This window comes from Trifolium pratense, linkage group LG2, assembly GCF_020283565.1.
Source record: "Trifolium pratense cultivar HEN17-A07 linkage group LG2, ARS_RC_1.1, whole genome shotgun sequence".
NCBI classification, from domain to species: Eukaryota; Viridiplantae; Streptophyta; class Magnoliopsida; order Fabales; family Fabaceae; genus Trifolium; species Trifolium pratense.
Genome location: NC_060060.1, coordinates 2,995,885 through 3,011,778, shown reverse-complemented (window position 1 = coordinate 3,011,778; position 15,894 = coordinate 2,995,885). Strand labels below are relative to the sequence as shown.

Sequence of the window (15,894 nt, the reverse complement as noted above, 5' to 3'; positions counted from 1 at the left end):
TTATTTTTGAGTAAACAGTTATTTGGGTTCCTAAACGTCTGAGACGCTCTCACTATAGTCCCTGAATGATTAGCTATTCTAACCATACAAAAAATTGAACAGGATAGTCATCAACCTAGTTTAGCAAACTTCTTTAGTCCTGAATGATAGTATATATGGCAGATTGGTTGCCAAAAAGAAACTCAGATTTTTCATAGGTTATTTATATATATATGTGTGTGTAACATGTAAACCACTCTAACTGCCAAGTATTCAGATAAGTACTATCTGGGGCATGAATCTTCAAAGTGAATAGAATATGTAAGCCATTTCGGTCATGTTGCAGTGCATAAATAGGCGAACCGCGAACTTCTGTTTCAACAGCCTGCCAGCATAATGGACACAATAGCTTCACCATGATAACCCTTTCTTCCTAGACTGAACCTAGTAAGTAGGATGTTCTTGGTAAATTTCTCTTCACAGGTGTTTCTCAATTGAAATTGATGATGGTCCCTGTGGTTGATTGGCTCTTAACTCACACAAAATGTAGTAACCATTTTTTTAATCATAAATGTTGTTTGGTAGTTTCTCTGCCGAGGTCTTGCTTGTGAAATAGTTATAGGGCTGCTTTATTGCTCGACGAGAATGTTACTTTCCTGCAGAGGCTACCTGTGCTTGATGGAAGCTATATGATTTGTCCACTCCAGGGTGTATGCGCATTGCTGGATGGTTTTTACGACTACCTCGCCTTTCCTGATGTACAATATGTTCGTAAGTTGCTTGAGTCTCTTTGGTTGCTGGGATGCTGCTGCTGTGGATGTCTTGAGTCAAACTATGATGATGGTGTACCTTGTTTATGATCTGCTCCCTATAGAGGCTGTCTTTTATTTTCGGAAGGGTGATTTGGATCTTGAAATATGTAGTTGAATTTGTTTTGGATGTGTTAGTGAAGTGTGTGTGGATGCTTAAAGCTAGTATTTGACGTGCCTAAAGCTTCTTCTTATTTTTCCTCCGTAAACCAATGTGACTTTATGCACAAATGCAGAGACTAATCCTTCAAAATAACTTGGGAACATTTAAGGACTGACATCTCCCAACATATCTTTAAGCTTAAAGCTTCTATTGAGACAAAATGGTTGCTTAAAGGTTGTTTTGGTGGTAATATTATCATGTTTTGAGGTGCTGATGCTGCTGGATTATGATATACAAGTTGATGATGACCATTTGGAGTTACATGTCTGAAGATGTTCTCAAGTTAAAAGGATTTAACTATGAGTATTGGTGTGCTGCAATATTCATTCTTGTGTATAGTGTGATTGGAAAATTATTCCATTGGAGTGCTTTCATCAATTGTCAATAAATACTTAAATTTAATTTCTCTTCATTTGGGATTACAAATATGAGGAGAGGATCTATGTTAAAATTTCAATATGGTATAACTTAGCTGTTTTTTAAAATTATATGAAAATAAACATCTTTTATGACAATATGAAAGTAGAGTTTTATATTTTGAAATTAAATTCTAATTTGAAAGTTCATTCACAATAGGTATGAACTATGAAACCATTTCAGATGTTGATCTGAAATCTAGCAACTTTCTCAAATTTTCTAGAACTAGATCAATCAGAAAAACTATATGGATCCATATAATTTAACTTTGAACAAAAAACACAATATACAAAAATTAATCAAATATGTAGTATGAAAAACAAACTTGAGATATGTTCCTTCAAACCAGAGAAACATAAACTTAAGTGTGTATTTATTGAGCCAATTGGAATTATTCACAACAACAAAATTCACAGATAATTAATATAAAACATTAAATAACTCATAACAATTACATCTTCACATTAAAGTTTCAACACAATCACATATATATATAAACACAAAATGGAAACACGTCCAAGATTAATTATTCCAATAATATCTTGAATTAATGAAAAGAAAATCAAGATTAATTTTCTTAACAAACTCTATTATAAGTACCACATCTATTGTTAGGTCCACCTCCATTTTTTGAAGGCAAGCAAGAACGATAGCCTTGTTTTATAGGACACTTAACAGCAGCACCATTTTCATTACCAGTTCTTCCTGTTTGAGTTTGACTTAAATCCAAAAGCATCCTTGCTGCATGAGAACTCATAGAGAATTCTGAATCAAAATCATTGTTGATGAGACAATCTTCTGAGAAACAATCATTCACTTTCAATGATGTTGTTTTGTGAAGATGTAGTTGGATCAATAAGATAAGGAACAATAGTGAAATACACTTGTTCATTTTCTTCTTTCTTCTTTGGAACTCAACTTTTTTCTTCACACACCAAGAAAAAAGACTTTTGGTTGTTCACATGAATAGCCCCAACAAAGTTATCTAGTATTTGTAATAAAATAATGAAGAATCTTTTTATATCTTGTATATTGTCCAAATATGTATTCTTTGTTAATTCTTCCGTCAATTGCAAAATGGTCTGAATATATATACTCCTCCGTCCCATATTATAAGAAGAAAAAAAAAATATTTTCACACTTACTAAAAAAAGTTAAATATAATAATTTGAAGTATGACTTTTTGTGTTTTTCTTGAAATAAGTTTCATTGAAAGATATAAAAAGAATTTTTATTGGTCATTGATTATAGGGAAAAGAAGAGAGTGTAAATTAAATTCAATTTGCATTAAATTTCATGAGAATAAATAAAAGTAAATCTTGAAAATGATAAAAGAGAATTGTTTTTGCTTATAATTTGGGACAAGAAAAAGTAATTTTTTTTGCTTATAATATGGGACAGACGGAGTATTTATGAAGTAGAGGTAATCATCATCTTACAATTCAGTTTTGTAAGGTTAAGTTAAACCCAACTGTTAATTCTAAGATGATATCATAGTATTATTCGCTGAAATAGTGATGGGTCGCATGTTATTAATTAGGTTTATGATAGGGCAATCGACCAATTATATCCGCATTTCAAGCCCAATAGTGCTGGACGCGATGAGATGTATTAATTAGAAGTCTCACATAGGTTATGAGATGACATGTATATGTTTATAAAGTAGAGGCAATCATCACTTTGTAAGCCGATTTTATAGAGTTGAGTTAAGTTCAACTTTCAATTCTAAGAATGTTTTTAATTGGATGTAAATTAGCATTCTCTTAGCGAGCTCACTATATCAGAAAAGCCTCAAGACTCAACTAGTACCGATAAAAGTATTTATTTATTGTCCACCAACGAAATTCTCACATCAACTACGAGATTTGAATTCGATTTTTTGTGAGATATGAGTTGAATCCTTATCAGCTTGATTAATATATATTGGCATAATGAAGGAATCTTCTACCTATATCAAACAAGAGTGTATGTTAGGCTGTTAACATTATGGATTTTATTTTATTATATGAGGAAAGCATATGCATTGACTTGGCTTATATGTTATCATTAGTCTTGTTTGAAAAAGTCTTTAACCTCATAAATTTCTATTTATTTTGAACATTATGAAAATAATTAATGATGAAAAGGAAATGGGTTAGTGGGATATTTTTCTTAATTTGTTGTTTCCTAATTATTGAGTTGATTGTATGGTGCTTGTATAGTATAGGTAGGGACTTGATTGTGAGTTGCTCTCAAAGATGGGATAAGGTTAAGGTGTGGATTGTCTTGACAGCCAATAACTTTGTTAGCGTGGCATTTCAAGGACTCTTTCCTTTTACTTTTGAGGGGTTTTTGGATTTTCTACTTTATGCATTTCATAATGGATATTTTATGCATTAATATTTCACCTTTGTGATATTTGATATGCGTATATTTTGTGGTCTAAATTAAAGTACTAATTAAGGTGTATAGTTGTTGAGATTAATCACTCAAAATAAATGAGATTAACTTAAAAGAGTAAATTTGAGTCGATAAATGGTGCACATTACTTGTAAATTTATTTTTAGATTTTCATGAGTTTCCTACGCAAAAGGTAATTTTATCTTATGTATATCCGATATTAAATGTGAATATCTCTTTTAATTGAAATTTTATTTGTGGAAGTTTAATATCATTGCTAAATTGACAAGTAATGTTAAGTGCAAATAATAGGATTGAAAGTATACACTCTTTTTTATGTTAAACTTCAAAGGCACCATAATAATTATAATAGGTATAACTTATAAGCACTTGTCAATTTAATTGAGTATTGCTCGAATAATACATTATTAAGTTGGTCATGGGTATTTGTCATTACAGTGACAGTTGTGTACCAATAGTGACTCACAAGTTATAGTATTAAGAATGTAAATAATTATATATTCTCAAATATGTTTAATATAGGATCAGATCAACGGTCAACATTCACCAACAAGAAAATGAACGGTCAGTATTAACCATTAACAAGTGGTACTTTAATTTTTGTCGTGGACTAAAAAAATTGAAAAACATCCACCCGTTTGAGTACGGAAAACTTCTCAACCCACCAAAATATTTCTCGTTCACCCCCAATAAATTCAGAAAACGTTTTCCGAATTTTTATAGTGTAAATTTTAAGTTAGAAAAATACTTCGGAACATATTTTCTGAATTTTTTTGCACACTAAGGGGTGAACGAGTAATGTTGTGGTGGGTTGAGAAGTTTTCTTGAGTATGAGCAGTTTTGGCCCTTCAACAACATAGTGTAGGAACAGGATGGGCTTAAGATGGTTCCAATACAAAACCTTTTCTTTTAGCACCCTAAGTCTTCTGCAAAATTCTAAAATTACTTATGCCCGCTGATTAACTAGCGAACACTACTTAAGTAGCGGATGTGAAAGAAAAAAAAAATTCAAATTCAACATGTTTGAAGATATCATTCCAAAAAATTTTAAAGTGTTTTCCATCTCATACTTAAGTAGTAAATGGAGTGAAAGTTTTCGCTACTTTAGTGGCGAACGGATCCAATGTATATAAGAAACCCTGCCACCTTCTTCCTATTCCATCAATAACGAACATGTCTGATGCTGAATTTTTTTTAAGTCATCGAATTTTTCATGTTCTGATGTCCATATTTGCAGATCCTATTTTTCTTGTGTTTTATGGCTCATAAATGGATGGTTGCGTTAGAGGAAAAAGGGATGAATGGGCAACTACCTCTTCACAGTGGGAACAACAATAGGGGTTTCAATAGCAACAAGCCCATTTTATATTTATAAATTAGTTTAACGGCTAATTTTACAAAATACTATAAATTTAATTAACCAACTTTTCCAATATCGATAAACTATTGTAAATTCATTCACTATAAATTAATTTATTATATATCCACTATAAGTTAACTTATACTTACAAACAACAACGTATGCAATCGATAAAATATCAAATATTTTCGAAGTACCGGTTTACATTGAAATATTGAAAAGTGATCCATATTAAAATTTTCATGTATTCAAATAGATGATATTTTCAAACAAATGATTTTCTCATATGATCTTGGAATGAATTCCTTAAATTAACACGTTTTCAGAAAAATAATCAACAATCTTATAGTGAGTATAGATAGCCAGCAAAGCAATATTAATAACGGTAAATAATAATTGATAGGTAACCAAAGAATACTTTGAGTAATAACATCCGGTAAAATATATATAAGGTTATCCAAAGAAAAAATATATATACCTCGTTTATTTTTTTTTGACCGTACCTCATTTATTAACTAATACTCGTAACTACAACTTAGTTGATAACAGTAAGAATGTTAATTTCAAGCGACTAAATTTGAACCTGAAATTTTACATTTCTCCACATTTAACTAAAATGTGCAAGTATATATAACCACCAGATTACTATATATATAAAAAATGAAAATAATAGTATGGTTGTATTTAATGTTATCCAAAGAAAAAAAAAACATTCACAACCATATATGTGCAAAATTCCCTCTTCAGATCTTGATGACTCAATTTTCTAGCCACCACCATAAAAAATTCCATCAACTTGTAATACCTTGATCCACTTTGACATAAATATTTGCAGTCACAACCTCATTAGTTTCAATCACAACAATATTATGAGACACATTTCTAAGAGCATGATTAGGAAATGTGTTACCACTAGCACTTAGAGAATATTCAACATTTCTAATAAGATTAGGAAAAATCAAAATTTTGTTAAAATCAGCAATCCATGAAGTTCCATTTCCATGCATAGATATCATTGCTGAAGTAGCCTTTAAATTCATACCATTCACAACATTTCTAGCAACAAAAACTTGTTCAATTTGATTAAAAGGAGTAATTGATGTGTCTAGCTTCACAATTTCAACACCATGATTTGATCCGGAGAACATGTTGTCAACAATGTTGAGACCATTAACAACACCTTTGATTGATTTTAGAACAATTTTTGCATCACCAAGGAAGAAACTACTTGAGATATGAAGTTGAACAGGATCTTCAGCAACAATGTTTGTGTAATCCATGTAAGAATTTACAATCCTTGTTTGTGTTAAACCTGTTAGAAATATTAGATATAGAATAAATTTCTGAATAGTAACAAGTTTAAATATATGCTTTTGGTCCTTAATTTTTTAAAAAATTGTTTATTTTTTTGTTAAATTGCACTTTTGGCCCTCAATTTTCACAAATTTGCGATTTTGGCCTCTTAACTTTCATAATAGAATTTTTGGCCCCTAACTTTAGCCCATTTTGCAAAAGGATGACCCGTCACTATTTTGATCAAATCAACGCACATGTGGCAAGTGACTCACATGCCACATATGATGATGTGTCATTGAGTCACTTGTCATATGCCCGTTGACTTGGTTATCGGGTCAAAATCGCAATTTTGTGATAGTTAGGAGGCCAAAAGTGCTATTATGAAAGTTAAAGGGTCAAAATCGCAAATTTGTGAAAGTTAGAGTGTCAAAAGTGCAATTTAGCCTTTATTATTAGTGGAAATAACACTAATAGTCATCTTACAACCGTCCTAAATGAGATTTGAATTTCATACTTTAAAGTTATAAAGTCAAACTCTTACCACTGAACTGACACCTTACGATAAAAGAGTGGTATATTTGCTGGTCAAAAGACAAAAAATCACAAGGACTAAAAAGTAAAACATAATTTTATTTATTTATTTTGGTAATGGTTTTATTAATTATTTTTTAATTGTTAAAAAATGATATATTTATAAATAATAAAATAGAAAATTATAACAAACCTGGTAGTTTCAAATAAATTCCTGTGCCACCAAATCCACTAGCTTTATTATAACAATGCACACCAGAAATTATATTTGCTTGACCAGTAATCATAATTCCAATAGCAGCAGAGAAAATCACAACATCAGTGATTGCATTATCATTCCCTTGAAGGCTAATTCCAATGCCTGAAAATTTTCTTTCATTTTTGTCACCTCCTGCAGTTATGTGTTGACCAATGAAACAATTTCTAATGTATGTTTCATGACCACTTTGGACTAAAATTCCATTTGTTGTAAAATGTGTTATGTAACAATTATCTATGTTGATTCTTAGTGAGTTTGTGATTGAAATTCCTCCACCTTTGAAGTTTGAATCTAGAAAGAGATCTTTGAGAGTTATGTATTCATAATTGTAGGAGTGTGAAGTTGAACCATAGTTTGATAAATCAATTAGATTTTTGTTTGGTGGAAAAGTGTTTGAGGCTCTTATACTTCCTCCATGTATCTGTTAACATCAAATAAAATCAAAGTTATATGTCAAATTTAAGGCCAAATTTGATGTCTTTTAGTATATTGACTCAAGAAAAATAAAAACTAAAACAATGTATTTTGCCTTAGATTTGCTAGAATTTCTTATTTTAAGAATTGATAAAATGTTACTTTTCTCTAGAAAGTGTTTTTTTTTTCTATCTCGCGAAAATATTAATAGTACGTACGTTTGGAACGCTAGTGAGTTTGTCAGAATCACAATATTTCATTGTGATTTTGGCATAATCTATATTTTTGAAGATTCAACAAAATTATTATGTCATCGTAATTTTGTCAAATTCACTATAATTCCAAATTTATACTACATATACGTTTAGATTAAATGTGAGTTTTGTAGAATTAAATGTGCTACTATGATTTTGATAAAAATTACATTTTTAGAGCTTCAACAAAATAGCGAAATAGCGATGTCGTTATGCCTTTTCATATTTGAAGATTCCAAATTGCACATAGGAATATGGTCACTCCTCAAATAAATTCATTTGTTCTGTAATTTATGAATCATAGTCAAAGTAACCATAGTCTATAATATGTACATAATTTATGAAAAATAATTTTTTTTCTTCATATTCTAGATCATTGAGCTAATAATTTACTAAGAATTTTTTTTTTCATTAAAAAGGTGAAATTGCTTTTTGAAGGAAGAAATTTAACAAAATGGTTTGATCAAACATACCATAAGATTTCCAACACCAGCAACTGGAAACTGCAAAGGCTTGCTGATCAAGTAATTTCCACCTTCAAGATTAATCTGAGCACCTCCAAGGTCAATTATGTCATTCACCAAAAACCCTTTACTTGGACCTTTTGCAGCATCTGCTATGGCTGCAAGAAGAGCCTCAGTGCTATCTGAATTTCCAGTTGGATCAGCACCATATGATGTTACAAGGTACTCATGTGGCTTCTTAAGATCCTGCATTAACATTAAAATTCAAAAAAGTTTCCTTGCCCAATAACACAATTTTTCATTGAAAAACTTCAAGAGTAGTTAAGGTTTTAAATTGCGGTCCAAAACACAATAGAAAGGATTTTGAGGGGAGTGGATTCCCTCCCGTACATTTTCCCTCCGGTGACATCATGACCATCAAATTAAAAATTTAAAAAACATAAACAGAAGAGAGAGAAAAATTCAACGCCCTTGATTGAAACCGGAGAGAATCCGGTGTAAAGTACACTAGAGGGGATCCTTTCCCGATTTTGAGATCTCCACAATAGCATTGTAACCTCACTTGTGACCGCAATATAAAGGTTTAGAGTATAACCGCAACCAGAGTTTTAAATTGCAGTCCATAACCGTAATTGTGGCCAAAATATAACAAATTTTGAGGTCTATGCAACAGAATCATTACCACAATTTTGACCGGATAGGCCACATTTTTCCATAATATATTCACCAGCGTAACCATTGTTTTAAATTGTGGTACCCAACTGCAATTGCGGTCACAATATAACACATATTGAGGTCTTCGCAACGCAATCACAATTGCAATTTTGACCTCATCGGTCACATTTTTCAGTAGTATAAGGTTTGTGGTGTGACTACGACCACAATTTAAATCCATGTTCGTAACCACAATTTAAAACCATGCTTAACTAATGACATAGATGAAGGGAATTAAGAGGTATAAACATGATTGATAAATTACCTTTGGTGGCATAGGAGAAGGGCTAGGAGAGGGTGAAAAGGAAGATGGTGGTGAAGCAATAGAGTCATGTTTGGTGAATGAGACCTTGAATGCATTCAATTGAAGCATTGCTTCATGATGATGAGTGGCACCAGAAATAATCCTCAAAGGTAACTTACCCTTATAAGCATGAGTTACATAGGAAGAACTATAAGCCATCATAAGAAGAAGCATGAACCACAATGGACTTATTCTTGCCATTGTGGTTTGCATTGGTGAATCTGTTTGAAAAAAAATCAGATTATTGAATAATCAGTTTTTGAAAAGGACTTATGTTGTAAGAGCATATAAATAAGGAAGAAATTACTTCAAAAGGAAAGAGGAGATGAAATATCAATATATAGATTGTGGAATGGTTAACTAAGATTTAATTTGCCTAAAAAAACTTAGATTTATTAAAAATTACTATTTTGTTATATTTTATCATATATATTGTACACACTTAGATCGTTTGGACTAGGCACTTTTGTTGAATTCGAACTCTTGTCATGGAATTATATGAAAAAGAAAAACAATTGTATAAAAAATAACAAAACTTAGTAGTTGTCTTGCTATGTGTAAAAAGTCAAAAAGTGACAAGTAAAAAGTAGTAAAAAGAAAACAAACAAGTTGATTTTAACAAAAAAAAATATATTGGAAAATGGGAATAATTATAAAGAGGGATTGATATTGACTTAGGTAGGATTTTCGCATAGTTTAACATTGTAACTGATCTTAATCGTTGATTTAAGATTGGATGGTTCAAATTTTAACTTAGTTTTATAAAGTGATCAATCTCATTCATTCATTTTAAATAAATAGCAGAAAATATGATTCTCATAAAGAGTGATACATTTCACTTTTTTTTTTTTTTTTGGTCAGGAGTGATACATTTCACTTTATCTCACCGGTAAATTTATAATGACATGTTAAATTTAATATAAAAACATAAGTGCAGTGGTGTTGCACAAAGTATCAATTTGAGCCATCCACCAAATTATCACACAAAGAGTTGGACGTAAAAATATGTATCGGAAATCTCTTAACCTTACTAGCTCGATTTTTAGATATTGGTACGTAGAAAGGTTTAGCATTTTTGCTAGTAGTTAGATATTTTTTATTTTAGGGCAATTGTTTAATGAAATCATTTTAAGATGCATCGTGAGGAACATTTTTGCGAGGTCAAGCATTTCCGTGTTTTTTTTTCAAGTATCTTAGTGACTAAAAATTCATATAGTGTTCTTGCCAATTAAGTTATACTCACGAAGACACGTATATTTATTTTATAGTCTTTTTTTTTTTTTGTTTACAATATTGATAATGATGATTGAACCTATGATTTCATAATATTACACAAACGACTAACCACTAGACCAAACCTCGTTTATCTTTTGTAATTTTAATCTTGATAAATTTCCCTCAAATTTAATTGCCCGATTATATTAACTCACTTAAAGACTTTTCTTCAATTAAAAAACCCACTTAAGGACTTGCAGATTTTTGGAAGCATAAAATGATTTAAAAATAGAAAATATTGGTCATGAGAGATAAAAAGTAATTAAGCATGTTTTTTATGACTTTTTCTTCTCCATAATAGATTTATTTTTAAAGAATTAAGAAATTAAATTTAAATAATTAATGAGGTTTTCTTAAGATAAATTATTTAAAAGAATTTATGTTCAATTCATAGTAAAAATAATTAAAATTTATATTTTATTTATGTCGTAGCTAAACTTCAAATTATTAGAATTCTCTTCTTTCCGGAATCAAACAATTTATATAAAAAAAAAAAAAAATTCAAAGAGGTGAAAGACATTATCGTAGGATGTTTTGGTTGAATGGATTGGTCCATAATTTACCGCGCAATCTACGGAATCTTTGTCAGTAGGGTGACTAGGCTATTACACACACAACACAAAAATAGACAAAGTGACAAACACAAAGTTATACATGAGTGATGAGTCGTGTGTACTTGTGTTTCTAAGTTAAAATTGTAACAGTTCACTTTCACAAATTTGACCTTTGTAGATCCACTCAGAATCGTAGGTACACCAAATAATATTGTAGCAAAACAATTACGGACTATTTCATTTATCACATTAATTAACTCTTTTATAGCATTTCTTTTGTTGAGAAAAATAAACCATGGGTTCCCACTCATTGTAAAAAAAAAAATAAAAAATTAGTTATCTTTGTCAAAAGAAAAAGATTATCAGTCTCTGTAAATATGTTGACTTAACAAAAAATATACATGCTTTTTCACCCACTATTATCGGGTTACATAATCTTTTGTTGATAAGATATCAGGTGACATAATTTACGTTGATCTTAATATTTAGTGTAAATAATATTCATTTTAGTTCCGCACAAATTTCTAGAAGGATAATTCAATTCTTAACAAAAAGAAAATTCAAATTAATTCATGATTGTTATGAATAGTATAGATGTGGATGTCCATTTGTCTAGGCCCATATTCTTGGCCCATGTAATCTCCTATATATATATGACTATATCACAATGTAAAATACACACCTTGAATAGAACAATACAATAGTCTATTCCTTTCTCTTCTCCCTTTCATCTCTTCTTCTTTATTCTTGTTATTCTTTAGGAATAGTTCATAACACGTTATCAGCACGATAGTCTCTCTCCCCTCTCTAGAAAGGTATAGCAACCATGAGAGGTGATAATTTTATTTCTTGTATTTTTTATTCTATTTTTTTCGTTTTTTTTATATTGATTCACAGCCTACGATCCAGAAGTATCGTAGTGAAATTTTAAAAAATATGAATCCTGAAGATTCATAGTATGATGAAATTTTAAAATATGAATCCTGAAGATTCATAAACCTACGCTTCTAAAATATCAATCCCTGAAGGATTGAAAAAAATAACTGATTTGATCTATTATATAGTTTTTAAAGAACTTAAAAAATCCAAATTTTGTTCTCCATGAAATCTTGATGAATTCAATTGGAACACATCCCTGAAGGATGTACAAAATAATTGATAAGATCTATTATATTTATAGAGTTTTTGAAGAACTCATGAATAATTCAATATATTTATGCATCCCTGAAGGATTGCACCAATATATGTATTCCTATTACATTATAATATATGTTATACAGTTCCTGAAGAACTCAATGTTGTATGCATTCCTGAAGAATTGCACAAATGATTAATTTTACATTATAATGATGTTATATAGTTCTTGAAGAACTTCTTATAAATTATTTCTTATGAATTCCAGAAGAATTCAAAATACATATACATGCATCCCTGAAGGATAGCTTTATCAATTTTTTTTATAGTTTTGGCTATTTATAATTTTTATTGAATTTATTTTATTTATTGTTATAATAATAATAATAATAATAATAATAATAATAATAATAATAATAATAATAGTGTATAATCTATGCATATCATGCTGATTAAAAATAAATAAATAATAATAATAATAATTTAATATGTATCATCATATTGTAAAGCTAAAGCATAAAAATATTCCAATTTATTTTCAATAAGTTACTAATTAATCTCATTCATAGCATATGTTACATTATAATTATTATTAATTTCATTATGTTACTATTTAATTTGCATTATAAAAATTATAGTACGTTACATTATATTAGTATTTCATTGGAATTATCTTTTATTAGACTGTGTTTAGTATGTTTATCTAATTATTTGCTTAATTTTATTATTTGATGATAGTATATATCAATGATAAATAAATGAAAAATCATTCCCAGAAGTGAATGAAATCTAACCCACTGATGTTACTCCATTCCCAGAAGTGAATGTAGTAACACACGATTACCATGAAAAAAAAAATTGTGGTCATGGTCGTGGTAATAGTCATGACTGTGTTAATTTTAAAATTTCGGCTTCTCACTAGAAGTGAAAAAAAAATAATGAAAAAAAGAGTAAAAAGTGGGCAAATTAGTTCCTGAAGAACTAAAGAAGAAAAAGGGAAAATCCAATTGAATGCACAAGGAATAAATTATTCTTAATCATTATGAAGATCACTTGTGATATAGTTCTTGAAGAACTAATGCTTTAATAATAATGATCTCCGATGGATTACTCAAAGAATATGAATTTCCCGAACCATTGTTAATGAAAAATTATTTGTATAGTTCTTGAAGAACTTAAAATTCAATATTAAAGCATTTCTTGTAGTATCGCTGAAGAACAATTTTTCATAATCAATGTTTATAAATATTGGTGGTATAATTCTTGAAGAACTAATATTTTAATTTCCCTAAAGATATAGTTCTTGAATAAGCAAAAGTTTAATATCAAGTATTCCAGAAGGATTGGAAAATTGTAATTTTCCATAGCCATTGTTGATAGAGATATATTGTTAAGTTCCTGAATAACTTACAAAATTTTACAACATGATTACAATCTATATGATATATTTGATCTTGGTATAAGGTGAACCAAAATTAAAAGGAAATCAATAGAAGAATTATTTATGTCTCTTGAATATGCTCTTGAAGTAGCAACTTTGAAAAAAAAAAGTTCAAGAATATTTTGTATATCCATTGTTGTACATACATTGGATGGATATTATTGATATATTAAACTCGTGATTGAATGCATGGTTCAAACGTTTTTTTCTTCCTCTCATAATAATGATTATTCTTTGCTCTTAAAAAAAAAAAATTTATTCCTTGCAAACATAAATTGATTTTAATTATTCGGTTACATATTTAAATCAATTGATTGATTTTAATTTTAAAATCTTTTAATTGTTACTATATTTTAATTTCTAATTCTACTGAAATCCACATAAACATTATTTTGTTATACTTTATTTTTACTCTTTTAATTCTCATACAAATAAATTATTACTATTTTTTTATTGCGTTCCACCGAAAAGATTTTTTTTTGTAGAAACATATTTGTTTAGCTTGAAAATATTCATCGATACTACTATTCATGAAAAATTAAATTTTATATTTGGTAGTACGAAAATTATTGAAGGCTCCAGAAGAGACAATGCATTATTATATCGAGAAGCAAAGTTGCACTTTGCTAATATATTTTATATTTTAAGTCTTAAAGAAATTTGTTACCGAAAGATATTCACATAAATGAATATCATATTGAAACAAGAAACGACGGAAATATTTTATCTCTATATTACGAGACATATTATCAACTTTTGTCTCTAGTTTGTGGTGTACTTATGATATTAGTGCAATTTAAGCACATGTTCAAGTAAACCAGAAGTTTACAAATAAATCATATTAATTTTATCATTGGCAAGATCAGTTGGGTCATTTCTGGTCTATTATGAAGCGAAAAATTTCTATGAATATGTATTGAATGGCCAGAAGTTCATTCAATCTAACACTTTTTGTGTATTACTAGTTCCCGAAGAAAATTGATAAATTTAGTAAACGAGCGTCTCTTATTTTATATATAAGGTGATATTTATAAATCAATACACCGATCATGTGGACCAATTAAATTTCTATAATTTAATTGATGCATCAACTAAATGGTCACATGTATGTTAGTCATCAACTCACAACCAAAAGTTTGTGAGATTATTTTTGAGAGCTCATTATGTATATATTATTCTAGAAAGTATTTGATAAGTATCATATGTTAATTGAAATTTATACCGAACATCTTGTAGAATATGTTCATACAAACAAAAATAATAATGGACTTGAAGATCCATTCTTTAGACGTCTAAAGTTAATTACATGATCGATACTTATGAGATCAATACTTCTATGTTCTATTTTATATTTTGGGAACATTTAAATATATATGTTGAGATATTGATTCGCTCAAGCCAATAAGTTATTATACGAAAGTCTTCCCCCTAACTTGCAATTAAGTTTAGTTTTATACTCTAATATTTTTCATATAAGCATTTTTGGATGTGTTGGTATGTTCCAATTGCTCCAATATAATGCAATACGATGAATTATTAAAGAATATTGGGAAAATATATTTGATACAACTCTTCATCCCTTATAAATTATATTGAGCCAATAGGGACTTGTTTATAGCCCAGAAGGATAATTTTCAAGTGATGATGAATTAGTTTTCCCAATATTAGGGGGAGGGAATAAGCAGCTGAAAAATATGAACCTGAAGTTCAAATGAATCACTTGAAATAAATAGTTATTATTATCTCATCTTGATCCTCATATAAAATAGATTGAACCAAATGTTCAAAAGATGTATCATTTGCAAAGTTTATGAAATCAACTATCAGCTGCTAATGCTCCAATCAAAATGGATGTCCCTGTTGGACAATCTTATATTGCAAATGAATTTTAACCACCCTGTAGCGTGGTAGGTCAGTCGGTTCCAAAGATTAAAATCCTCAAATAAGAAAAGGAGCTAAAAAGAAAGATGACCCAAGTGAGGATATGAAAAGATTATTTGACATAATTAATTTTCTAGTTCCATAAGAACTTATCAGGTACCTGAAATTTATGAAAATAAAGAGATCTCGACGAATTATGTCATGAATGGAATACGATGAAACCGAAAGAAAAATCAACGTTGACG

The 15,894-nt window shown here is 29.3% G+C and overlaps 1 protein-coding gene across 1 annotated transcript; it reads right to left on the bottom strand.

Annotated features, from left to right (window-relative positions):
- Positions 1-5,776: 5,776 nt before the first annotated feature.
- LOC123906979 (polygalacturonase QRT3-like) lies at positions 5,777-9,832 on the bottom strand. The gene is made up of 4 exons (XM_045957023.1): positions 9,326-9,832; positions 8,356-8,592; positions 7,149-7,635; positions 5,777-6,440 (listed from the first exon to the last, which is right to left on the bottom strand). Exons 1-4 carry the CDS (start codon positions 9,575-9,577, stop codon positions 5,920-5,922), a joined length of 1,497 nt encoding a protein of 498 aa, XP_045812979.1. The 5' UTR covers positions 9,578-9,832; the 3' UTR covers positions 5,777-5,919.
- Positions 9,833-15,894: the final 6,062 nt, after the last annotated feature.